Genomic DNA, 26,050 nt, shown 5'->3' with positions numbered 1-26,050 from the left:
GACAGCAAAGTCATCCTATAAGAGTTCCATTTTTTTTCTTTTGAGGTACGGAACCCTAAAAAACATTTGTTCCGGCTCTTTTCAAATTTCGTCATTTTTCATACCTACTTGAAAATATGGGGATAAAGTTCGTAAGGAATTCCAAACAATTTACTATAAGTATAGAAATATGTGTAGCAATGCTTAGTAAGAATGCCGTCTTAATTATAATCCTACCTCCTAACTTACAATACAGGACGTAAGATGTCAAGAGCTCACTATAAAGAATTAGTCCTTTTGTGTTGCAGGGTAGAATACTTATGTTTTACCAAAGAATGGAAGAACAAAAAAAAATAGTTTAGATATAAAGCAATGTATTAAAATTGGTTATTTTCAGTAAACCGTAGAAGTTTTCTATGTGCTATTATTGGCAGAATCGGTACCCTAAATAAATTAAATACTTTCCAAAGTTACTATTCCACGCGGACGAAGTCGCGGGCAAAAGCTAGTGTTTATAATTAAAACTACACAATGCCTGTTATCGAATAGAAAAACAATTTTTAAGCTACCTTTACAAATAACAAAGTTATAAAGGTTTGAAGTTCAAGATTAGACAGAGAAAGACGTACTGGCATGTGACGTCACACCGCCATACTTGCTGCATAGAGAAAAGCGTTGAGAAAGAGACAAATATATAGATTTTTCAAAATCACTATTAATCCAATTTTCAACCGATTTAAATTTCTCTCTTCGCTAAACACTATCTGTTTATCTATATTTTCATAATAATATTAGACGATTATAAGACGACCAGATGGCCTAGTGGTTAGAGAACCTGACTACGAAGCTTGAGGTCCCGGGTTCGATTCCCGCGTCGGGGCAGATATTTGTATGAAAAATACGAATGTTTGTTCTCGGGTCTTGGCTGTTTAATATGTATTTAAGTATGTATCTATCTATATAATTATATTTATCCGTTGCTTAGTACCCATAACACAAGCTTTGCTAAGCTTACTTTGGGACTAGGTTAATTGGTGTGAATTGTCTTGTGATATTTTATTTATTTATTAAGATATGGCAAAATCAGCAAAAAAATTCAAAATTCAAAAATTCAAATGATTTATTCAGTAAATAGGCCGCAATGGGCACTTTTACACGTCATTTTTTAAACTACCAGCGCTTTCGGAAGACCATCATTGACAAGGAGAAATGCGCCGCAAGAAACTTGGCAGAAAGTAATTTTTTCAATAAAAATATAATTACAAATAAAATACTTAAAACTATATTATACAATAAAAGAAAAAAAAAAGAAAAAAATAATAATAAAAGAAATACTGAACACTAACTATCTAAAACTATATCTACGTTCGTGGAAGTGTAGAATGTTCCACCGTCATAAATTTTAAAATAATAATAACAATAATTTAGTTCTGAAATATACATTTCGAGGTCAAGTAACCATTAAGCTTTTGGATTTTCGAAGGCAAGTTCACGTCTGCCGCCCCCAAAGTTAGCTCCACCACTCATGTCATGCTCTGAAAGCAGAGCGGTACCGAGGCATGGTAGCAGTTGTCATATACCGTATTAAAACATACCTGCATGGTAATATCGTGCGGCAACAGCGCCTTGAGTGCGGCGATGGAATACTGCACGAGGGGCGAGCACGTCAGCGCCGGCAGCGACACCCGGTACATCGCGCCCAATGTCGAACACAGATAGAGGCGCGCCGCATAGCTATCACTGATGCCGCGGAGACCTGACCGCGACAGCGTAACGTATTAGTATTTTATGCAACTGTATCGTAATAGGGGTCCTTAAAACACGAGTGTGGGTGCTGCTGCACGTGGTCGCGGCGACCCCCCCTCTCGTGCCGTAATGATGTATGAAATCATAATGTAATGTAATCAATCGTAATAGTCATTACGATACAGATTTATGTATCGTAATGACCATTACGATACAGCCGTGTTCATAATAGAATCCAATGTCGTAATGCTGGTCATTACCTATGGTTTTTGAACGCATAATTGAGGATTTACTATATGGGTGTAGATAATAGTATTTTATGCATTTGTATAACAGGAGTCAAAAGAGGCGAGTGGCGTGAGTTACGATGTGAGCGTAGCGAACATGGTAAGACGTCACGAACTTTTTTGACTTACTTATACAACGTTTTATATTACATAAAATGTAAAATTGGAGAAAAAACTCTTTCATACTTTAGTAAAAAGTATGGCAAACGCAAATTGAAGGCAAACAATAAACGAGTGTATAAATTAATATAATATCAATCAAATCAGCCCACATCTACCAACTGCTGAGTGAAGGCCTCTTAATTTTCACGCCAATTAATATTTAAGTACCTAGTAAATTTGTTTATCGCTATCCCGCGGGGACTATATAATTTTCCGGGATAAAAACTATCCCATGTCCTTCCCCGGGGTCAAACTATTTCTGTACTGAATTTCATCTAAACCGGTTCAGCGGTTTAGACGTGACGAGGTAAGTAACAATAGACTTTCAAACTTTCGCATTTATAATATTAGTTGAATGTACGGAATCATCGGCGCGCCACTCACCCAAGCTCTCCTTATCTAGCCGCGACGCCGCCGTATGGGGTACGGGCGACAACAAATGCAGCGCCGAGTCGTCGAATGCAGAGGGCTCGTTGCAGCGCGACGGTAGCAAGCTGCTGCGCCGAGGGAACGGAGACTGGAACGTCGAGCGCTTCGTGTACGGAGAGTCTATAAGGCGGGCTAGGACTCCGCCTACGTGGACCTAGAATAGTACATTGTGTCTTAAAAGCGGTAAATAAGGAATTACGAACGAGATTCTATTAGAAGCCCGAAGTCAAAGACTGAGGTCTTAAATGAGTCGATGTTCGTAATTCTAGTATCGCCCGTGCGACATACAATGTTTTTCATCACATTTGCGAGTAAATTTTTATATTTCTAAAAGAAATAAAATATAATTGTTCCAAATATTGGCGATACCTTAGGCTGCGCTCTTGGCAGATTAAAATAAAAACAGATAAAAATAATTAAAACAAAACTTACCTTCCCAACGACATAATTCCCGCTCTGCAGTATAATATTCCCAGACTCGTCAATCAGTGCAATCATATTCAGCTGATCCAAAACAACAGCATCTTTCGCCGCCACCGACGATGTAGCACCCACAATCAGATTCGTCTTGCACACTTGGCCATGCGCACGACCCTTTTGCAACCTCATAATCTGCAGCTTACTAACCCCACCAACTTTCACCATGAAGCACAAATATTCATGTCCAATCAAGTCCGTATGCAAAAAAGTTTTCGTATCCGTCGAGGTTTCAATAGGATCCCGCCTTATGCTCTGGCTGTCCGTCCAAATATGGTCCAAGCATATATCAGGGTACAACGGCAGCGTCGGTGGCGATTGGACGTAGTTATTCGCCATCATTGAGTTAGAAGACGCTTGGCCTATGGAATGGTGGGGCGATAAACCTTGCTGGTAGAATGCGTTAGCCAACGGACTGTCGATTTTTGATCTGGAAGGAGTACCAGCCCTTTTAGAGTGGAAGGGACTCCCGGACAAAGGGTTTGTTGTGTTCCTCCCTAAGTTACTGTGTAGTGGGCTCCCAAAGTCAACGGACTGGCTGAAAGCTGTTGTAGTCGAATTCATATTAGGGCACATGGCTAGGCATTCCTCGCGGGACGCCCTGCGGATTTTCCAAAGCGAATGCGTGGCAAGTTTACAATCATATATCAATATAATGCTCGGGTTTGTATTAACAAATATGATTTGTAAATCACAGTCACTGTAATATTGTAAGCCATGGGACGGTGACTTCATCAGTATCGGACTCACTTCATCCAAAGGGTGTGAAAGAGAGAAACATGTCGGCAAAGGCATATCATTCTCGTACCCTGATATTGACTCTGCTCTAAGCTTCGCGCTCATGTTGCCAAACGTTTTCGATCTTGAAAACGTGCTGTTATAAGACTCATTCAACTTAGAAAAAGACATGGGCAACATGGAATTCTGCATCAATTGTGTCGCGTCTTTCTCAAGCAGAACACCATATTTCATCGGCCATACTTTCTTTACTTGGAAAGGTATACTGGTCATGTATTCTCTCCCATCAGTGGCATATACCCTTAAGCATTTGTTGTCAATGAGTAAGATTGATGGCATGACTTTGGTGGTTAGATGAGTGGTTGAGTCTTCGATTTTTATGTTCTTTTTGACGTCACCTATTTGTGAGTTTAGGGCATCTAGGAGCATAGTGTTGTTTATGGCTATATGGAAGTTGGCGAAGGCGGCGTGCTTTATAGGGTTCTCTATGGTGTAACAGGCGATTGTTTCTCTGTGTTCTGCACTTGAGAGCTTTGTGGCTGGAGTGGAGATTAAACCTGTAATGTTAATTTAAGATTGAAGAAAAAATCTAACAACAAACGAGAAGGGTACTTGGCTGTTTCGAGCCTGTTTCATGCGGCCTAATCTTCTTGAGTCAAGAAGAATGGGCCAAGAATCTTGACAATGGAAGTTTTCCCAAAAATGCTTGTAGTATAAAAAAGTGACATGTAAAAAGCCCTTTGCGGCCTACTTACATACCGTCTGTCATGTCATGTCAGTAACCATTTAAGATGATCCCACATTGGATACATTTAGTTTAAATAGGGTTAACAATATTGACAAGTCTTTTTATTGAATAACGTTTTTAAAAAAACAGTAATTACATATTACTTAGGTATTATGATACCAAAAGCATGTAAATGATCATATGTTCTTGCTCATTGTAACATATTTGCTGTCATTTATTTTTCAAAAATGCTTTTCAATAAAAAGACACATCAAGATTGCTTACCTTCTTTAAAATTCTAAAAAAATGAAGTATAGGAGAGGGGCTCTGCTTACACTGGATATTCATAGATATGATAGAAATATACAAATTTGTACGAAACCCTCGGTGCGCGAATACTACTCGCACTTTGCCAGTTTTTTTCAATAGTTATCAGTTACACAGTGAGCTCGGAAATTTAATACTTATATGACTTTTTAACCATATGAGCGGTCATATTTTCAGCTGCTTTAACATTTTTAATCCTCATATTAATTCTGTGGAATCAACCTACCTTTAGACCAAACAGCAGTACATCCTTTAACATACAACTCTTCCTCATAACAGCAATCAGTCCTGGGATTCAAAGATTTCTTCCTCGGTGCACCCTGACTGCTATCAAGCTTGAACCGTTTCGACATGTCGCTGGAGCTATTTGCACTACTGGCTCTAGACGGACCAGTGGATGCCCCTACGCTGTCTGTATCCATACGTTTGACACCAGCCATGAGTTCAGATTTTATGGATATATTGAAGTCTTGTTTGAGTCTGCTCGCTGGCTGGAAGGAGTCAGACATGTCCTCTTTGACATCTTTCGGGCTTGGTGGGTCTTCTTCAAAATCTATAACATGTGTGAAACGGTTCTATTAGGAAATGATATTTCTATTGATATACTAATTAAGAGTTCATACAAAAAAGCGCTGGAGGTTGGAGAGGAACATGTTAAAATAGTGGTTAAGAGAAACCTCAGAGAGTGTATCTTAGAATAATCATTCAAAACCAGTATAATACAATTAAATACTCACCATCTTTGGCCTTATAATAAACCTCTCGCACACACCACCACTCCTGCTCAGTCTTAGATTCCAATAATGTTTCATCCTTGATGGCGAAATTAGTCAACTTGTAAAGCAGCGAGTTTTCCGATGCTGTTGAAGATGTACGACCATAGATCTGCTCCGGGTGCTTTGCTAATACCGTCCTGCCATGAGGCAGAAACTCCTGTGATTTTCAAATTTATTTTAAATAGAGAACAGTTCACAATAGATGCAATTGCATAACAAGTCTTAAGCCGAGTTTGCATTGTTTGTTTGTTTGTCCAGCATTCGCTGAGATTGGTACCCATTGCCGGAACGTAGGTAGCTGCTGGGTTATTTATTTCCATTTTTTTTTTTTATCATTTAATGAATTTGATTAATAACTGAACTAAGTATGTAATTATGATGTGGCAATAAATGATTTTATATTTTTATATTTTTATTTTATTTATTTTTGATTTGAAAAATCTTCATCAAAATCTGACGTTATTTCTTGATTGAAACATGTGTATAGTGACTATGCAGACTATACTATAGTCTGTAGTAGCACAGACTAGCGTAGAGATGGTAAAAAATTTGACATTTCAAAAATAAATTAATGCGCGGATGAATAAGCAATTTTTATTTACTTTTCAAAATTAAAAAATAGTCACTGCTTTTATTATTGAATAAACAGTCTTTGGAATAAAACCAAGCATTGTAAATAATAAAATAGACAAAAATATATTGATCTATTTAATTAATAAATAATCGATTTACTGAATAGATTAATTATTTTGAATAGGCTCTAGGTTTTCACATCACTAAATGTCTATTGTCGGGTTAATGGCATCTTTGTTTACGCTTGTCATAAATTGGATTGGAATACAATAGGTATACATTTTCATCTTCAGTCTTAATAATAATTCAATATTTTAAGATGTTTTTTTTTACCAATTATGTATTTTGGATATAAATGTATGACATTTTGTTATACAGGGAAAAAAAATATATTTGACATTTTTGACATTTTTGGAACTAACTCAAACTCAACTCTTTATTGCACTAAATGTTAAATGTTTTTTGACATTGCAACATACTAACAACACATACACACACACACACACAAACATCACGCCTGTATTCCCAAAACGGGTAGGCAGAGCACACAAAATGTTACTGCTTCAGAGCCACTTTTAGCAATTTGTTCAAAGTTTGACAAAAATGGTACAATAGTGACAAGTTGCTAGCCTGGCACCTACGGTATACCTTAACCTATATCCTTTGTAGCCTCTTACGACATCCAGGGAAGAAATGGAGAGGTGTAATTCTAACCCGACACCACACAGGGTACAAAGAACATGGTATAATGATATTTATTGGTTGTAGCGAACCAGTAACTATTACCATCCTTTCTAGTTAGTTCATTTATGTGTTTATATTTAAACATAAAGTTCATCCCAGCCTATATATGTCCCACTGCAGGGCACAGGCCTCCCCTCAGAATGAGAGGGAGAACATAAAGATGTATTGAATTAATTGTATCAACATTTACATCAAAATTTCAATCAAAAAGGGCTTGAAATTCGAAAAGTACATTGTTTAAGTGATTTTTCCGAGTCACTTATAGCTTGACTATGTAATATAATTATATTTAGTTGTTAAAAGTGATGTGTTGTAGAAATTTGGAGATTCCCTAGTCAATTTGTTATTGTTACTGCTGTGCTGTGTAATAAAATAAGCAATACAATAATATAACCTACCAGTGGTTCAGACGCCGCAATCATTGTATTGTCATCCAGATTTGTAGCGATTACTTAAAAAACACGGGGCAGTAAGCATATATCGTACTTTTTTATTAATAAGAACAGTATTTTAATCATAAATTTGCTTTTAGACCGAAACGTATTCTATAACGAATACCCGGCCGAAGCCCGAAATTGACGTTCTTCAGGCGTTTCTCTTCTCAGTCATACCCATAGTTTGTAATAAGTATTCAGTTTTTTGATTATGTATTGTCACTGATTCACGAAATAATTTAACAATCTAAAAAAATATTGCACTTGTTTTGTAATGAATGAGTTCACTTGGTGAAGAAAGATTCTGTAAAATATTTACGTAAAATGAATGTCGAATATTATTATTGTGATTTCTCCTTCCTCCTGTGATCGTTCCGAATCAGAAAAACGCCTAGACAAAATAGTGAGGTTCTATGCCGTCGTTACCGGTTTTACGATTCATTCTAAAATTAGTATCTAAAGTTTAAGTAATTTTCTTTTTTCATTTTCTAAAATTTAGACAGTATCCTTCTTTACAGATTAACAAAAATCTTTATTTAAAAATCTTGTAAATCCTGAATTTTAAATCTGGTAATTTCAATTTGTAATGGGAAGGTTTTGTTTGATTTTACAGTCATTCCTGTTAAAAGTCCGTGGGTTTAGGAAAGGGGCGGGATAAGGATGAAAACCATATAATTAAGTACCTAATTAAAATACAATCTTGTAATATGAATAAACTTTATTTCTACAATAAAAGGATATAATATTTATCGTACCGCACTCTCCAGTAACAAAACATTCAACAATATACTTTGGAACCATACACACTTTGGGTGCCGACTTTATTATGCCCTACGGCCCTAACTAATGAATAGTTTAGACCAGTGTTTCTCAAATAACAACAAAACAATAAAATTGTGTTCAGAAATTCATCAACCATGTTGAGGGTAAATATTACTTGACTTTTTTTAGTGAAACTGATTAAAAGCGATGGCTTAAAATTAACAACAATTCGATTATATCACTTCTATCTAACCATCCATTGCAATAAATAGAAGTAATTTTTAGCAATGGAGGTACTAAAACGAAATTTAGAAAACAGATCTTTTAGCACCATTTCATAATGGACCTAGTGCGAATTTAGGTACTTTTGACTGTTTTATCTGAATTTTTTATACTTACAGAGTCCATTATTATTACGCTCCTATCGTTTTAAGCGCGCGCATGCGCTTTGCTTCCCCACCGCAAACTGGCCCCATTTCAACTCGACTTAACTCTAGTACGGTAAAATAAGGCTCTGTCTTCCACAAGGCAAAAATATTTTTTTCATAAGACATACAGTACCTTTTGGAGTTAGCATCGATACTGATAAGCCAAATTTAAAATATCATGTAGGAACCTTCAAAGCTCACAAATTTTATATTTAAACGTAACAATTAATAAATCTTTACAAAAAAAAAAACAACAGATTAATTGATAACCTCTGTGAAGAGAACATGGTTTTTAAAACAAAAAGCAACAAGCTACAATTAAATAAAAAAGTGACATTCAGAACGTCACGTAACTACGTGGTGTTAAAATACAAGTATAATAGATATTTTAATATGTATATCACTTACTTATGTTATATAATATTATACAGTATCTACCTAGCTTTTCTATTCTAAATACATTTGGTCTTTGGCTGAGCATGTCACATTATGGCGTGTGTCATTGTCTGTAACTTTAAAAAATATAAGTGCACTTTCGAATTTAGTACTTGATTATTTCCACACTAGACTAGATCTGCAACAGAAGTTCCTCACGCGATCTAGCCTCAGAAACTCCGATAGACGATTGAAAAAAATCACAGAACTCTTTATAAACAAATCCATCACAAACGAACAAGAAAAACAATTTGAGAAACACTGTTCCGAAAGTAATAGCTAGTGACAATGGTGAAAACTTATAATTGGTTAAAAAATAACTTAACTTACTATGTTCTTATTTTTTTTTCTTTCATGACACTCATGAAGTTTTTTTTTGAATTTCAGGTACCTAAAGGGACAAGATTACTTTGTATAACTACTAATCAATGAAAAGTTAAAATTAGAATGTTCATTTAGGATTTAGTACCTAATTAATATGTGATTTCTCCATAGATAAGATATAAGTTCATGAAGGGGGAGTTAAATTAATGATAGGTAAGAGAAACATAATTATTACCTAACTTCTAGTAAAAGTTTTATCACAAGTGGTTGTGAGTCTGACTCACAAAACATTTTGGCCGGCTTTTAAGGCCTTCAGGATAACTAGCGAACAACTAAATTACTGAGCCTGATAGGCTAGGACTATATGACGTTGGATAAAAACTGATTCTTCGTTAATAGGTCACAGTAGACTACTAGTTGAATCCTTTTTATTACTTTGTATGCAATGCAGTAACGTCATATAGTAATCCAATTACTATATAACAAATTTTCGATTAAATAACAAAAACCAATGAATAGATAGTCCAATTTCCACGTAATAAATCGTCTGTATAAAAATAAATTTATATTGAAAAGTAGCATAAAACCTGCTTACTAAAATGAAACACCTTAAAAAATGAAATGCAGTTCATCCACGTGTTTTTAAAGTTTCTTTCATCTAAATTAATGCGTTTAAAATAAACTATTATTAAATGAAAAAATATGAGGTTGTACATACTTAGATAATGACTTATGTTTGGCATTCATAACTTACAGTAAATTGTGATGAATGGATCTTGCTTGACACGCCCCCTTTCAAACTAGTATGTGATGTAGCTGAACGTGTCATTCATTTAAATATATTCTATCATCATCATGGGGATTACTTTTGTATTCCTTAACATGTAAAAGATTATGCCTTGCTTTTTATTTTGTGTGATATCAATAATTACCTATCTATCACCCTTATTTCTCCTAATAAAGCAGAACGTAGCAGCCTATACGCCGTACCGAACTAAGGTATACATATATAGTTTTTCCATATAAATAAAATCTATGATCTACTTTATAAAAACTACAATTAAAAGTGTACAATTATATTAATCTTTATGCGTACTGTAAAAGTAGATCTATATATAAATATTATCTGATTATAAAGTAAATAATTTTTGGAATATCTTTTTTAAGGCTAGTGGTGTTGGTATGTTATACCTTGGAAGCGTGCTCGCCGGCGGCGGCCATGATGTTTTCCACGATGGACGTGTCTTCTATTTTGGACGTGTTGGCCGCCACTTCGGCTAACGTCGCCAGTGCCAGCAAGTCTACGCTGCCGTGAGATTGTTGTTTACAAATTGCCATATTCTGTACGACGCTGCAAGGTGCTTCCGTGGCAATCTTAAATTCCGGGCTTATATTATGTGATTCTTTCAGTTCTACGCTTGAAATCAAGCTGTTGATTTCGAGCCTCGTGATGCTGATTTTTCTTGGTTTCCTCTTTTGACTGCCAATCACTGTTTCCCGCCAGTTCTCGGCCATTCCCCGGCGTTCGCTCAGGTACGTGGGCGTGGGAACCGGGTTCACTATGTGAGAGCTCTCGAACGATTTTGGTTTCAGATTTATCGTTTTCTTCTTGCGTTTATTCTCCCGTTTCTTTTGTTGGAATTTTTCTAGGCTAAGAGAGGGCAATGCCTTTATTTTCGCATCTAAGTCAAAGTCGGCAGCCTTGAAAGTTTTGTTTGAGTTATTGTCTGGTTTGGGACCATCGATTGCATCAGATTTAAATTCGTTTTCAGTTGGTTCGTTTGGTATGAATATTTGTTTCGACTCATCATAAGCGACGGCATCGTCGTTGCGCGCGTTGCCAGAGTCCCAGCTACACGAAGCGTTATAATCTTCGTCTGACATCTTGTCTGAGTAATCTCTTTTCTGCCTTTTATTAACTATCAGTCCTCCTACAGCCATGAACTCTTGGTATCTCTTTCCTTTACACGACCGCCCAGATTTCATATTCTTTTCATCATCCGACCACTGTCGCTGATAGCTGAACTCGTCATCTCTCGAGTATCGTTTGTCAACTATCTGATCTATCACATCTTGATTAGTAAATTGGTCAGTGGAGCCACCGTATTGATAAATACGGTCTTTCTGTTCGTCAAAATCTTCTTCAAAAATTTTTGTAGTTTCTGATAGAGCATTCTGGAGTTCTCGTATGCTCTCTTCACGCGTGTAACCTTTCATGTTCACTCTGTCTAATATATTATGAGATCTATCACCGCTTGAGATCGCGTTTACTTTATAAGAAGGAGGGGAGTAGTACGGGTTCGGCGTTTTGATTTCAGTCTTTGTAGATAGGAGGCTACTGAGTCCCCCCATTTGGGCTTCGTCTGCTAGTTTTCCGGGAGTAAACATGGACAAAGCCTTTTGTTCTCCGTCAAAGACATTGTCGTTAGGCTTCTTGTTGAAGTCAACTTTAGTCGAGTTGTTGTTTGTTTTTTCTAATTCCGCTTCATGGTACTCTATTTCGGGGGACTGATTCGCCTTTTCATTCGATTCTCTGGGTCGGGACGTATGTGTTCGGAGCGGAGGGGCGGGCAACTTGTACCATTTGAAATCAGGATTGGCGCTGAAGAATGCGTCTTTATACTGTAACAAATCATTAATATATAATTATTTAGTGTAAATGAGAAAGTGTAAAATCACATACATACGTTAATGCAATTTTTAAGTTCAGAAAATTACCTGTTTAGCAAGACCTGTGTAGCAGGCTTTCTCCTCCTTGTCCAAATTTGCCCACCACTCTCCGAGAATCTTCGTTATGGATCTGCAATTAGAAATTTCAATGTTATTATTATTAATAATGTTTCCATTAATTTTAGAATCCGTTGCGATTGTGACCAACAAACAAAAAATATTATTCAAGCCTTATCGCCAAATCTCAATGTCATGTTAACGAAGTACTAAAGGTCTGTGGTTTAGTTTCTAATGACTGCGGTTAGGCATGTAATGTACATTTTCGTGCTTAACTATTCAAAGTGCATTCAAACCACTTGAATTCTGACCCAAAATGGAACCTTTGAGATTAAATGTAGCAGTAAAAATATGTCTATTGCCAGGCATGTTACAAGAAAAATGATGAATTCGTATGACTGTATATCTCCGGAGTGAACTACTTGGACAACGCGCTTAGAAGACAATTCCAATGGCATTGAAAGTATTCAGATTTATAATCGGACAAGGTTTCAAGATAAAAGCTTACCTATTCTCAAGATTAGGATATTTATCTCGCACGACACTCCGGTGACGCTTGCAGAAAATGAGGAAAGCGTTCATCGGCCGACGCGCGTGGTGCGCCGGCTCGTTGTCTCCGTCCTGCTCGATCATGGTATCACTATCTGCGACAAAACATAAATACTTAGTTGAACATCTAAACATCATTTTCCATCGACATTACGAAACTTCCAGTAATAAAATAATACCAAGTTCCAATAAAAATTAATTGTTTGCAAAAATAGTTATGTATGAAAACTGGTAACCATTGTACAAACCGATACATTTCATATTGATTAAGCCATGGATTTCTGATAATACCCAGCTACATGCGGCTACTGACTTAAGATACGTATATTTACATGTGCTATCACCTCTATCTATAAACATGATAACGTATATTCCTTTGCCAAGTGCAGTATATTTCGTCACGTGATAAGCAACACTATCAAGGGTCGATGACATACGATGTTTTGCATTGTCCCCGTTACTTTGTGCGTTTGCTGGTTAAAAGCCGCGAAATTGTGCAATATTATACATTTGGTATAACAGTTCAACGGGGAAATAGCACCCGTTGGTAAACTATAAGATATTGTGTAGGCATATGTTGTATTGGAGCATACAAGCTGGCTCTAGATGGCCTCTGATTACACAGAGGCGTTTTCAGAGACCCAAAATAAGTGTAAGACATTAAATGAAGCACAAACAATTCGTAAACTTCTTTTTAAGAAGTACGTCTACCACACCACGTACGGAAATTCATCTAATTTATTTAAACCCTACTTAAGCTACGTACCGCATTTCCTGAGAAAACAGAGAATAATGATTTTGGCGCACACGTATTTTTTGACAACAAATACAAGTGGTCACGAGTTTAATGAACTAACAATCAACAATGTTTATCAGTTAAACATCAGCCTATCTATCTACGGATTCATTCAAAACAAAATGATAAACAAATTTTTTGGCAAAAGGTCGGCAACTAGGTTAACACACTAATGGCGGGCGTCGCCACGATAACAAGTCAAGAATGTGTGTTATAATTTTAATTATGCCTAAACTAGACTACAAAGTGCAATATGTCGAAAACTATACCAATCCAATGTCTACCTTGACACCAAGTAATTGAGTTTACGGTAAAATTTGATAATATTCTGATTTAATTCAGTTTCAATTTTTTTTAACTAATTTGAATTCTATAAGGAACAGCGCCACAATAAGGAAATGGTATTTTTAAATTGAACTAGGCTAAAGAGATGAAGGATCATAAGTGTATATCCACATGTTTACCTAATTTGGAAACTCTTAACCGTATGTACTAAATATATGTATACTTTTTGTTACTTGCTTTACCCCAGGTTGCTTTACAGTTTTGTGAAAACATCAGTTATTTTATTTTTTGTAACTTTTGAACGTGTGCAAATTGGTTTCATTTTAAAGGACAGAAAAAAGAATTAACTTTGAACGTGCTCTGATAACGCTAACTTTCCTTTAAAATGAAAATAAGTTCTGACAGCATGTCACTTCCAGGTTTAACCAGAGATATTGAAAGGTAAACTTACTTTACATGGATAGTTTGCAGAACATGATGGAAATAAGTGTAAGTATAAAATTTCTCACATCGTACTCAAATTAGATAATGAGCTTTTAGATAAGATCCGCAAATATAATTAGGAATTCAACTTGTCGTCGATGACTTGCGATGTTAGCTGAATAGACAACTGTTGTTGATACGCAGTAGTGTTGATACGAGATAATCTCTGGCGAAAGACGAAGAGAGTAACCTAAACACAAGAACAACTATTAATTACTTTTATTATTACTAATTTATAAATGCCGTCAGGTCACGTATATGTATAAGTATACGGAATAGGCTTGCTGTAACATTATGCTGAGTGTGACCCACTTTATACTATTCGATGTTATTTTTTTTAACTGACTTCAAAAAAAAGAGGTTATCGATTCGGTTGTATTTTTTTTGTTTGTTACCTCAGAACTCCGTCATTTGTGAACCGATTTGTTTTTTTTTCGTTCGTATAGGAATACCTTCGGGATGATTGGATCCTAAGGAAATTGAGGGAACTTAAATTATTGTAGGGACACCTATGGTAATTTGGATATAATTAGTAGTAACTCGTACATTTGCTTTTAAAAGTCATCATTTGGTGAAGTGGAACTGATGATGAAGCTAGACCACATAGTTGACCATCGGAGTTACTAAGAGTAGTCAATAACAAGTATTTCACGGGTTGAATTTCAATTACTTTAACACAGTTGCTAAGCAATTTATGCTCATCATAATGCATATGGTGAAATGGAACGGGTGGTGAAGCACCAGGACTCCTCAATAAAGAACGTCTCTGCATCGGGAAAAACAATCTTTCGTAAAAGGTGACCAGCAGTTGACATTAAACTATTGTATCTTAGATTATTTACACTGAAAAGCGTGAAAAAAAATTATATCAAAAAATTTAACCGACTACAAAAAACCATGAATATAATTTTCTACCAGTCTGAAGTCAGTGCCTCAGCACGAGCCAGCAGGAGTGATTGAAACCTAACCTAGGTATATATTGACCTAGTTATAGTATGTAGGTGAGGTAGACGACTATAAGTCCACTCCTGCTGGCTTGTGCTGAGGCACCGAATTCACTGGTAGAAATTTATTTTCATGATTTTTTGTAGACGGTTAAATTTTTTGTTATATAAGTTTTATATTCTTTCCATCTAATGTATTTTTATGTGTATCGAATATTTGTAAATAAACGTTTCTCTCTCTCTCTCTCTCTCTCTCTCTCTATACCTAACTATTATGTCATTTTTTATTATTATGACCACCGGATAGCCAAGTGGCTAACCACGATCCTGACTATGAAGTTTCATAATGTTCAATCGTCTGTCGGGGCAGATATTTTTTAGTCTGAAAACTTGCTTGATTACCGCGGGATAGCGACGCAGGATTTCTTCGCAGATGGAATCGCGGACAAAAGCTACCAAGATTATTAATCACCATGGTTCAAAAGTAAATTCTACTATAACCGCCATAAAATGCCGTTACAACTGTTACAAGACTTAATAAAGAAATCACCGGCATCTATTATGAATCTACAAACGTTTTTCAGACATCTCGGAATCACGTTTCGTGCTACATAACTTACTACAACCACATTCTTGCGGGTTGACCTTAAAATAGTGCTGCGCTCTTCCAGTTGATCATTTTACCGGTTTTTCGGAATCTGACACTTTAATGTTATTCTAATACCTTTAAACGAGCAATATATATATATATATATTTCGGGGATCTCGGAAACGTCTCCAACGATTTCGATCAAATTTGGTATGTGGGGGTTTTCGGGGATGACAAATCGATCTAGCTTAGTCTTATCTCTGGAAAAACGCTTATTATATAGTTTTAGCCCGAGCTCGCCCTGGTAGTTCAATTTTAAAATAGCAAAACCAGCAAGGACTTTCGATAAACATCGACTGTCGGTATGATAACATACGGTAAATCATCAAAAATTATGATGAAATAGTACTATATGTTACAATTAGACGTCTAGGCGAAAAATGACGAAAACAACATGCAAATTATCGGTCGGGGCAGATATTTGTGTGAAAAATACGAATGTTTGTTCTTGAGTCTTGGGTGTTTTGAATTAAATGAAGTAAGTATGTATCTATCTATTTAAGTATGTTTATCTGTTGTCTAGTTCTGCTTACTTTGGGACTAGGTCAATTTGTGTCAAGTGTCCCGTGATATTTATTATTTATTTATTTAAATTGACCTAAATTTTGGGGTTAAGCATTTTTATGCAAATCTAAAAAATCACAATGACAATAAGAGATGTAGTTTTTTATGAGTATCGCAGTTACACCTGTCATTTCACCAAAAGTTTCCCATAAACACCCATGGCCGGACCTTGACCCAGAGCCGAAGAGCGTCGAAGTGTGCCGAGGCTGTCCCAGGGGCGTCGGCCTATGAAAGTGAAAACGGCGCGCGCGCCGAGCTTTCGACGTCCGCCCCGTCCCGTTGGTAATTGGGTTATGTAAATATTATGCGCATCCTTTTTAACAGGTGTGCGACGTTTTTTAACGGGACAAGTGTACGAAGTCTTGCGAATATTTTTTTCGTTTGAATCTTCTTATTTAGAGCTTTAGGAAGATTTTGAATTGCATAACGATTTCTGAGCTTCATCAATGTAGTGATATGTTAATTCATCAGTGCTGGAGTTCATTTTACTCGTTTCAAAAGTAAACGAAGATCAAAAGTTACCATTTAAAGAGATTTGTCTTAAAATTTTCAACATTAAACAAATGTATTAAATATTTATCAAGTGTCACAGGAATAAAATAATGTTAAGGTATACTGTCCGGCTGACTAGACCTTCACAGTTCACTCTACCTACACCTTCTACGTCTTCACAATATACAGATAGATACATTGTGAAGACCTAAAGAAACTTCTCTGCACAGTTGTAATCATAAATCAAATCACAAATTTCAGTCATCTCTTTTTGCAATAACATGTAATGATTAAAGGCGTTTATATAACGTCTTGTTGCGCTTTGTGGTTCAAATTAGTAGAAGCCGCCAACACTTATCCCGTACAAAAAACCCCTTAACCATTATGTTTAGCTACCGTTGGTGCTTGGTAAAGCCCGTATGAAATCATCTATACCTATAGTGACATTGACGACAACGCAGTCGTAGCGTAGCACAAGGATGGAGATAGAAAACATATTTCTCTAACAATACACAATAAAACCAACGCAATCACTTTTCGTTGGGTAGAAAGACTTCAGAGATAATTTTTCTTCAAATTAAAATGAGATAAAATTTAAAGTTATCTAGTCATCAGTTTGAGGACCTCCTCATTTTGCTTTCATCGGTTTATCGTCTAATGCTGTAATTGCTGGTTTTTCAATATTTGATCTAAAACACCTTTTCGCCTACTTCTACCACCAACTGCCTTTAATTCGGCGTGTTTGTTGGTAGAAATATAAACTCGTCTTTTTAAATATTTTATTTTTCAATTTCAAGTATTCATTACTATGATTTAGCTGTCTTTGAACTTAACATTCATAACACAACGGTACTAGGCTTGTTAGCTTTCAGCTGGCCGTGACGACATAGAATCGATAAATACTCGTAGGTATCATGGTTCTAACGAACATATTATAAGTAGGTAGACTTTTTATTCACAGGACAGAAAGTGGAACGATCTAGCTGCTATCCCTATAGCAGCACGGAAAAAATACACAGATCATTATTACTTCCCTAAGTAATAATAGAAAAAAAAAAACTATAATGCGAAGGCAAAGAAAAAGTAAGCTAGGTAAAATAAGACCTTAAAAGTTTCCAAAAATAAAAGCTCTGTGTATTTTCCCGTTTCGATAACACAAAACTTGTGCCAAATTCTTCATTGCGTCAAGGCATTTAGTTACTTTGCTGAAATAAAACAGCGTATATCCAGCAAAATTTCGAAGACATGTCTCTTTTCAGTATTGCAATGTGACCACGTTTTATACATTTAATTAAAACGTGTTATTGCTCCGAAACATGCAAAATAATAATGGATTACAAAATAAACGTAATATTTTGTATACATGCCGCGCTAGATAGATCCATTCCATCCAACGTCAAGTCAGGATCAATAACAGGCATCCCAAAAATATAGCTGCTGCCTGATACGATGCTCCGTCTGTCAAATCTGTCAAAATTAGTAATCCTCACAAGGTCAAGGACAAGGTCAACCCTGGAGGCCGTATGTACGTTTGCTGTTAGCGTGCGAAATCGAGACGAGAAGGTCATATTTCAGTAAGTAAATCATAAGAGCGTACCTGTTGCGGTTTAGATTCATAATAGATAATTAAGGGTACTAACGGTTTTGTAATGATAAATTAAAAGCAATAAGAGTAAGGAGTTGCGTGTACACTGTTTTTTGGGCATATTTCAAGAGTTATTGAGTATGACATGAACTGTATTAATTGACTAACGACGCTTGCAATTTCTTCTTTCTTTAACGGATGTCGTAACTTTCTCATGTCTCCTACGATTCTTAGCTTTTAAAATATATATTTATTTGTACTTTTTTTCTCTTATGTATTTTATTATCTAATTCCACAGACTCATAAATAACTTGCTAAGCTTATTATTATGATATGACTCACTTTGTTTGTACCTTAGTAGTCGTAAACACGTGTAGACATGTTAGTCTTGATTACAAGTTAAAGCAAAAACTTATAATCATGACACATCACTATTTACGGGCCAGACTACGACTATGCGCGACCGCTCGCGCGACGAGATTTCTGTTCGCTGCGTGCACTGCCAGGTAACCATTGTGCAGGGCAGCCGCGCAATGGACAAAGAAATCGTTCGCTGCGGCGCGGCCACCCCGTTGCCAGCTGGCGTCCAATTCGCGGCCTGACTGTCCATTGTGTGTGCTGCCAGATAACTACTGTGCTGCGCGCATACCGGCTGCGCAATCAACAGAGTATATGCTTGTTGTGCCACCGGTCCCGCGAAGTCGTAAGCGTTCAATATCTTAGTGAATAAATGCAATGTGATTTATAATCAGGTAGACATCTACAATGACAAGACAAATATTTAGAATGATAATTGGGAAATAGGTAACAGATGTAGATGTGGTATTTTTTATGACAAAGGACATATAAATGAGTTAGAAGTAGTTAAAAAAATGTAGTTTATAAATGCCTGACTGCTATATCATCAATCCCGGACATTTAAGTTTCAGTGCCTAGCTCACAGCTCCATCGTCAGATCAACTCGATGGTGCCATTATACTGTATTGTCATCAGAACAACGCAAATTGCCAATTTCGTTGTTAATACGGTAATAATAAGTGATGGAGAAAATGAAGCTGAAAAGATTCCGTCGCATAGATTCAATTATAATAAGTGAAGCTAAATATATTAAGCGTGTCAAAAAGTCCAACATCACTTCTAAAATAGAAGTTTGTTTCGAACAATTGTTTACAAACTTTTAGCAGGCGTTACTTTCGCACAACAAACATTGAGCTGACGTCACAACCCGTCATTATACCCATCAATCACTAACACATTGCCAGTTTCTACCTAAGTGTCAAAAGAAAAAATATGAAACGTGCGAATATAAACTATAATACCATTCAAAAAGGTTCAATTACTTCAGGAGAAAATCTTGGACGTATGTATTTTTTTTTCCAGGAACTTCATTTTTGTAATTTTGTTTTAAAATGTGCCTGGTCACCTTGGGTTGATGTTTGTCAATTTGCACACACATATTAAACAAAGAGTATATTTTATACACTAGGCAAGGTTAAAAAAAAGATCACATTTCGTAAAAACCTGTCTTTATAAATAGATATTGTGGGGGTTTGTAGGGTCAGATATGTTCAAGCACATTTAAATTAATATTATTTTTTGAATTTTAAACAGGAATTTCTGAGTAATAATGACATCAAAATCAATTACTGCTTTTCATGTTAGTAATCAATTAGCCTGTCCTCGATACAAAGACCAATATAACTAATTAACGACGTTTGAAATAAACACGTCAGATTATAACAGCAGCACTGCAGCAATGCCAATATTAGTTGACGATTGAAACAAATGTTAACACTTGCTATCCTTCTTCCGGTTTGTGGTTATCTGCTACAGGAAACCTGTTCGTAATCGAAAACAGTGAGCAGCACTGTAATATTTACCTAGAATTTAAATTTCTATGAAGTTACAGTTTTAATACAAAGTTCATGTATGTATACATGGAAATCCTCCACTAAAAACGAAATTTAAATGAAAAGGTTATTTTCAGAGCGTCTTGGAATCAAGATTTCAGAAAACCTTTAAGCGGCAATAAAAGAGCGTAAAGGGGCTCCTAGACGGGCCATATTTTCACTGCAATATGTGGCCGGCACCTATTGGTGTCCCTGTCTAACATTTGAGTAAGAGAGGGACACCAATAGTTGCCGGCCACAAATTGCAATGAAAATATGGCCCGTCTAGAAGCCGCTTAATACAATAACTGTAGTATGTAGTTAAGAATGCATGCAACCCTCATTGCGGTTCTTGACCTAACTGAATTTTCGACAATATTGAGACCAAATTCACAGTCAGTTGACATCAAAAGCCTGGCACATATTCGGTTTGCATTGGGTACATACAACTATACAACGTCTCTATGCTGTCCAGATTTACCTTTGGGAATGGTACGGTTAATTCCGTGAAATACAGCTCTAGGAGCAACTATTCACAAGTCAGTCGGAATAGTGAATTATTTCATAAGCCATCAGATTTATAAATTCTTCAGTAAGTACTTGTTTTTATATTAATATGACTACACTTTTTTAGATGGCCTTCTGCGTTTCAACATTTCCAAAGACTTTGATTTCAAGCTAAGTATATGTACTTACTTTGATTTGGCTTGGTCGCCTTTAGCTCGGAAGATAAAATCAGAACAAACGTGAGATAAATGGACGCAATAAAAATATTATCACCGTCTTGATACGAGTCCTCAAATAGCAAAAAATATCTGAGCCTCTTGCTTGTTAGCATTATTGACGTATTTGTGTACAAGACGGCCAATCTGCACTAGAGCTAACATAGAATGCACCCGAAAAAAGTAATTTTAATCTTCATTTTTAAAGTAATTAGGTAGTAGTTCGTAATAGGTATTCCCATTAACAGAACATCGACATTAAAAGTTTTGTATTATAGAAAGTTTATTCCACTTTAAAGGAAAAGGAAGGACTATATTGCCGAATGACAAAATGGAAGATGTTATGATGGATGAAAATATATTTAAGGTACCTAAATAGAGTATGAAGGTGATATGTATGCATAATACTTATTACGAGAGAGGAAGTTAGGTCACTCATGGTATGCGAAATGTGAAAAATATACCAAGCCGAGCCGATGAATCACATACGATACTTATCTATCATAAGAATAATAGTTTAAAAATGTACTTAATAAATTCAAAACACAATCACGAATACAGAAATTTATTGGCTACCGATACCAACATAGAAATGTTGATAACAGTTGCTCATTAGTGAGGTGTGATTATTTTATTTCAAAACTAAATTCTCCAAATCTCGACATTATTTATGGATTGGTACCTAGTGGTATGATGAACTAAACTAAAACGATTTTTAACCCTTGCATCGCATATGGTCAAAAAATATATTCTACTTATATTGCTGTTGTTGCGAACTTTTACGATTTGACAAGTAAATCCTTTAACAAACGCGTTCGAAAGCGTAAACAAATTAATTAGCACAGTTACAGACATATCCGGCTATTTATAAGCAAGTTGTTTGTAAGTTTTGTTGTTTCACTCAAGCTAAACTAAATTAATCCGATGTTATCTAAACAAGACTTACATTTTTTCAAACTTTCTAGTGTCGTGGAAACAAGCTTGGAACCTTCTTCAATCCAGACTTCAATACCGGACTGAAGCATTCTTTGGAGTGCAATCTCATTTTGTTGAGGATCTTTTCAATGGTCATTTTATTCTAGCTAAAGTTCAACTCAGTAAGAAGTTTAAATCGGTACTCTTGAGCTATTTTTATAAGTTTGGGAGAACCAGGGACAATGATCCTGGCGGTCCAGGCCTTTGCTAACATGCCATCAACTGACTATCACGAACTTCAGATTTGTTTTGTTTACGTCAAGACAAGAAATGCCGAACATAATGATAAATGTTGAAGGATTTTTCCTATGTTGTTTTGTAACGACTGTTCTGATCATGATTAAGAGTAGGATGATGGCTTTTATGACCTAAATTCTGATTTCTTATCTTTGTATTCTCAGCTTGATCTAATACTTATTTGTTATTGTAGTACTTTATCTGCGAAGAATTCATTAATCACGCGGCCTGGGAACAATTTTTAATTAAAGGTATCCTATTTTTTATTATGGTCTAATAATAATATGATGGATGCAAAAATTCTTGGCAATCGGTTCAACAGTTAAGGCATGAAAGTGGATCAAATAAACAAACAAGCAAACTCATTTTCGCATATATATTATTAGTAAGGATATTCAGGCAGTCATAATTGTCATGCATACAGACTTTCGTGAAGTTGAAATGAGGCTTGTCATTGCTTGTTTGCATCTTGTTAAATATTTATGTACCACGAAAGACTTGTGTTCGAAGTGCTCTTTCAACCACGCAATCTTTTCACGTTCATAAACATATTTTTATGCATACATAATGATGTAGAGTTATTAAAAAATGTACTTAAGATACAACACATGGCTACAATTAAAGAGTTCAAAACAAATTCTTTTATTTAATTTAACTATAGTCCAAAACCATTGTTAACTACTATTATATTATCCAATGTTTGTTCACATGTTTGAGCTACAGCTATAGTTATTATTATTAACGGCTATTAACGACAGTTTGGGAAACCTGGCAACGTTGTACGCCGACTCATTATTGCATATTGATATTGATGATTCAGAGAATGAAAATTTACTTACTGGATAATTGTATATACACGTAACCCACACACCCACACGTAAATAAATTACAACCCCTGCAAAGGTCATAGAAACAGGTTTGTTTTTAGTTATAAGTATATTATTTCACATTTTACTGATGTAGTTATGGCATTCATGACTTAAGTATGACATAATATTTAAAGAGGCAGATAGAGCACCTAATCGATAATGATTAAAGTTCCACAGCATATGGGGTCAATATCTAGGTCAGCCATGCATTACTGGAGGTGGGGGAGGCCTGCACTTCTGTCATTTCGTATTTACACCAGCTGTTGCCTCATCTGTCAATGAATCTACTGTTGCAAAATTGCAATGCAACGGACTACATACACCAGGTGTTTTTTTTTATGACAGTGAAAATGAACGCAATTTTTTTATGATGTGATAGACGTCACCTTACTTATCCTAGCAGACAGATAATAACATTAGTAGTTGGTACTAGGCTGGCTGAAAGGTCTGTATTTTATTTAGTAAGAAAATACAGATCCATTTATGCTTTGTTTTAATTTTAAAGATGAGTAAACAAATAATAACAGCGCCGTACGTATCCCATTTTTTTTGTTAAATCCTGTAACTTTAAATCATAATATGTACCTACATATCTACTTACTTAATGTGCAGTGGGCACACAATATGATTGGTTTAGTTGGCCTAATTAACTACTAATTGTAATACTATATTTAATATACTAGATCTAAATGTAACACAATTATCAACTATAAGTACGCCATTTTACGTTTCCATTGAAATGAAACATTACGTGACTCAAGTATCGTGTCAAATTCAATAAAAACGATGCCATGTTGATGCGTAAGGCAAAGGTACAACAACTATTTAATTTTTGGAGTGAAACAATTCAAACAGTATCGTTATAATTATAATTGATGCCGTAAAAATCTGAATTGAACGAGGTAAACTATTAAAAACTATTGATTGAAGAAGCAGGTTCACAACATAACAAAAACTTCGGCATTGAATCAACCGAGCTCATTTCTTGTGCGTCTGAGCATTATTTACGCAGTAGACTTTAATTATTAAAATCAAATAGATGGGGCTAAAGAGACAACGAATAGACGAAGTGAAAAATCGCCATCGAAAAACCGGTAATTTTGCGCATTGCACATCACTATTTCCAAAGTCAACTTGAATTTAGTAGTCACGTACCTACTTTGCCTACCAAAATAAATTACTTACTGAAGTACAGAAACCAGTGTTCTCAAGTGTGTTTTGATTCAATTTGGTGGGTAGGTAGTTAGCTATCTGTAAATAACGAGTTTCCTCACGTAAAATTATTATTGGTCCCTAATTATGTAGCAGGCAGTTAAACTAACTAGTAATTAAATAAGTACACCCATTAAATAAAGATGCCAATGTTATAAAAGTATTATAGGTCGCTCCAAAGTATATACATGAGCGATATGTATATATGTCGCTAGATTGGTAAATATACTTATGTGGGGAAGTACCCACACATAAGTGAACAATTGACGAGTCGATTACGCACGCCCACTAATGCAAATCATTAGCATACTGCTATTTAGCGATCATGTATTGTCATAAGATCATAAAAACGTCGAAAATATCACAGATACTTCGCTGGTTACAAAAAAATTGGAAAGTTTAATGTAGGTAGGTAGGTAGTTAAATTACCAATAACTCTTTTTGTGACAAAAGAACTTTCGTAATAAGGTATAATACCTAATAGCACACAATATCGAGGTTGATATGGAGTGTATTTTTAGCATAGTGCTGTACCTATATAGAGTTATTTAATGTTTCATACAAAACAATACTTTCTATATCGCCGTTCCATTTTTAGTGAAGAGCGAACATTTCTGTTGCCAACCGTTTGTATGAAGCTATAAGTAATTGCGGCTATGTACTCTATTACACGTAGCTACATGAATGGAACAGAAAGTGAGATCCTCTGCCCGCGATCGCCTCAAGAACGTGATTTTAGCTGCATTATTTTTCAAGGGCACTGCAAATTGCCAACAGCCCAAAACGTCGCGTATGGAAAACTCTCGGGGCACACAATAACTCTCGTTTCCCACTCGAATCATGAATGAAACTAGCAACCGCGAACACTTTCCAATAACTACTAATGAAAAATAATCTAATAATATCAACAAGGAAATAAAAGAAAATACTTACAAACTCGACAGCCACGATACGTGTTTAATAATCACATACATGACGTCATTTGACGCAACACAAAACCCGAAATATTGAGCAAAATGTATAATAACCGCGTCGAAAACAACACCAACTTGAACTAAACACAATACTTCACTAAATACGAAGGTAATGTTATGTCATTACGAGCGATTTAGGACATTTTATAATATTTATTTGTCTCCGACTCCAGTTTTGACAAGATGGTCGCGCACCGACTCGACTGTGTTTTGCTTTGCTTGTCAGCTGATACGCTGTACTTCATAGGCTGAGACACATTTTTTTACTCACTCCAACGCACAAACTCATCGGGCTTGTGCGAGTGAGACAAGTAGCATTACACGGCAAAAGACTTGAAACAGAACCGTAATGTCACTTTTCTTGGTGCATTTTAATTGCAAAATGTAAGGCGAATGAAAAGTTGTAAATAAATTGTTTGAGACTTTTGTGATGAATAAGAATGATTGATGAAACAGGCGAACTGTCTTTTCTATTTCACAATAACATGTAATCGTTTATCAGTTCACTAATATTTGGGCGTGACATAAAGCGATGTTTTTGTACCTACTCGCGCCATCTGTGGAGGAGTAGCTGAACTACTTGGGATACTGCGAGGCAAGTTGTTTTCTGCTTTGGTGAGGCACGATTTTAGTGAGTAATTATTTATGCTAATTAAAATTAGTTTCACCTTTACCAATTATAATTAATTTGCATTCTTTTATTTCACGATAATTAATTAATGCAAGTTAATAACAAATAAATAAGTTTCT

General features: G+C 35.7%; 2 protein-coding genes across 3 annotated transcripts in view; both read right to left on the bottom strand.

The window, feature by feature from the left end:
- shtd (anaphase promoting complex subunit 1) overlaps positions 1–7,619 on the bottom strand; it is a 33,866-nt gene extending 26,247 nt beyond the window's left edge. The window contains 6 exon segments of the mRNA XM_074089797.1: positions 1,575–1,735; positions 2,559–2,757; positions 3,036–4,375; positions 5,099–5,425; positions 5,610–5,805; positions 7,364–7,619. Coding sequence (XP_073945898.1) covers positions 1,575–1,735; positions 2,559–2,757; positions 3,036–4,375; positions 5,099–5,425; positions 5,610–5,805; positions 7,364–7,387 — 2,247 coding nt within the window. The 5' untranslated portion in view covers positions 7,388–7,619.
- Positions 7,620–8,099: 480 nt separating this feature from the next.
- On the bottom strand, positions 8,100–25,536 carry bbx (bobby sox). Of its 2 annotated transcripts, none has more exons than XM_074089796.1 (4): positions 25,260–25,536; positions 12,584–12,719; positions 12,067–12,148; positions 8,100–11,970 (listed from the first exon to the last, which is right to left on the bottom strand). In XM_074089796.1, exons 2-4 carry the CDS (start codon positions 12,706–12,708, stop codon positions 10,534–10,536), a joined length of 1,644 nt encoding a protein of 547 aa, XP_073945897.1. In that variant the 5' UTR covers positions 12,709–12,719; positions 25,260–25,536; the 3' UTR covers positions 8,100–10,533. The 2 variants fall into 2 exon arrangements, with proteins under 2 accessions (XP_073945897.1, XP_073945896.1); XM_074089795.1 differs by lacking the exon at positions 25,260–25,536 and adding an exon at positions 21,008–21,185.
- Between the last annotated feature and the right edge of the window lie 514 nt (positions 25,537–26,050).

Source organism: Choristoneura fumiferana, chromosome 7 (assembly GCF_025370935.1).
Source record: "Choristoneura fumiferana chromosome 7, NRCan_CFum_1, whole genome shotgun sequence".
Taxonomy (NCBI): Eukaryota; Metazoa; Arthropoda; class Insecta; order Lepidoptera; family Tortricidae; genus Choristoneura; species Choristoneura fumiferana.
Note: the sequence above shows the minus strand (reverse complement) of the source record. Positions and strands in the feature narration are given on the sequence as shown.

What these genes read in the sequence shown, in the direction of transcription:
- bbx (XM_074089795.1), bottom strand. Translation starts at nt 21,149, where the DNA reads ATGCTAACAAGCAAGAGGCTCAGATATTTTTTGCTATTTGAGGACTCG. An exon ending in GGCGACCAAGCCAAATCAAA is followed by an intron (nt 12,720 to 21,007) that starts GTAAGTACATAT and finishes GTTTTGTCGCAG; the next exon opens with ATAGTGATACCATGATCGAG. An exon ending in ACACAGGTCTTGCTAAACAG is followed by an intron (nt 11,971 to 12,066) that starts GTAATTTTCTGA and finishes GATTTGTTACAG; the next exon opens with TATAAAGACGCATTCTTCAG.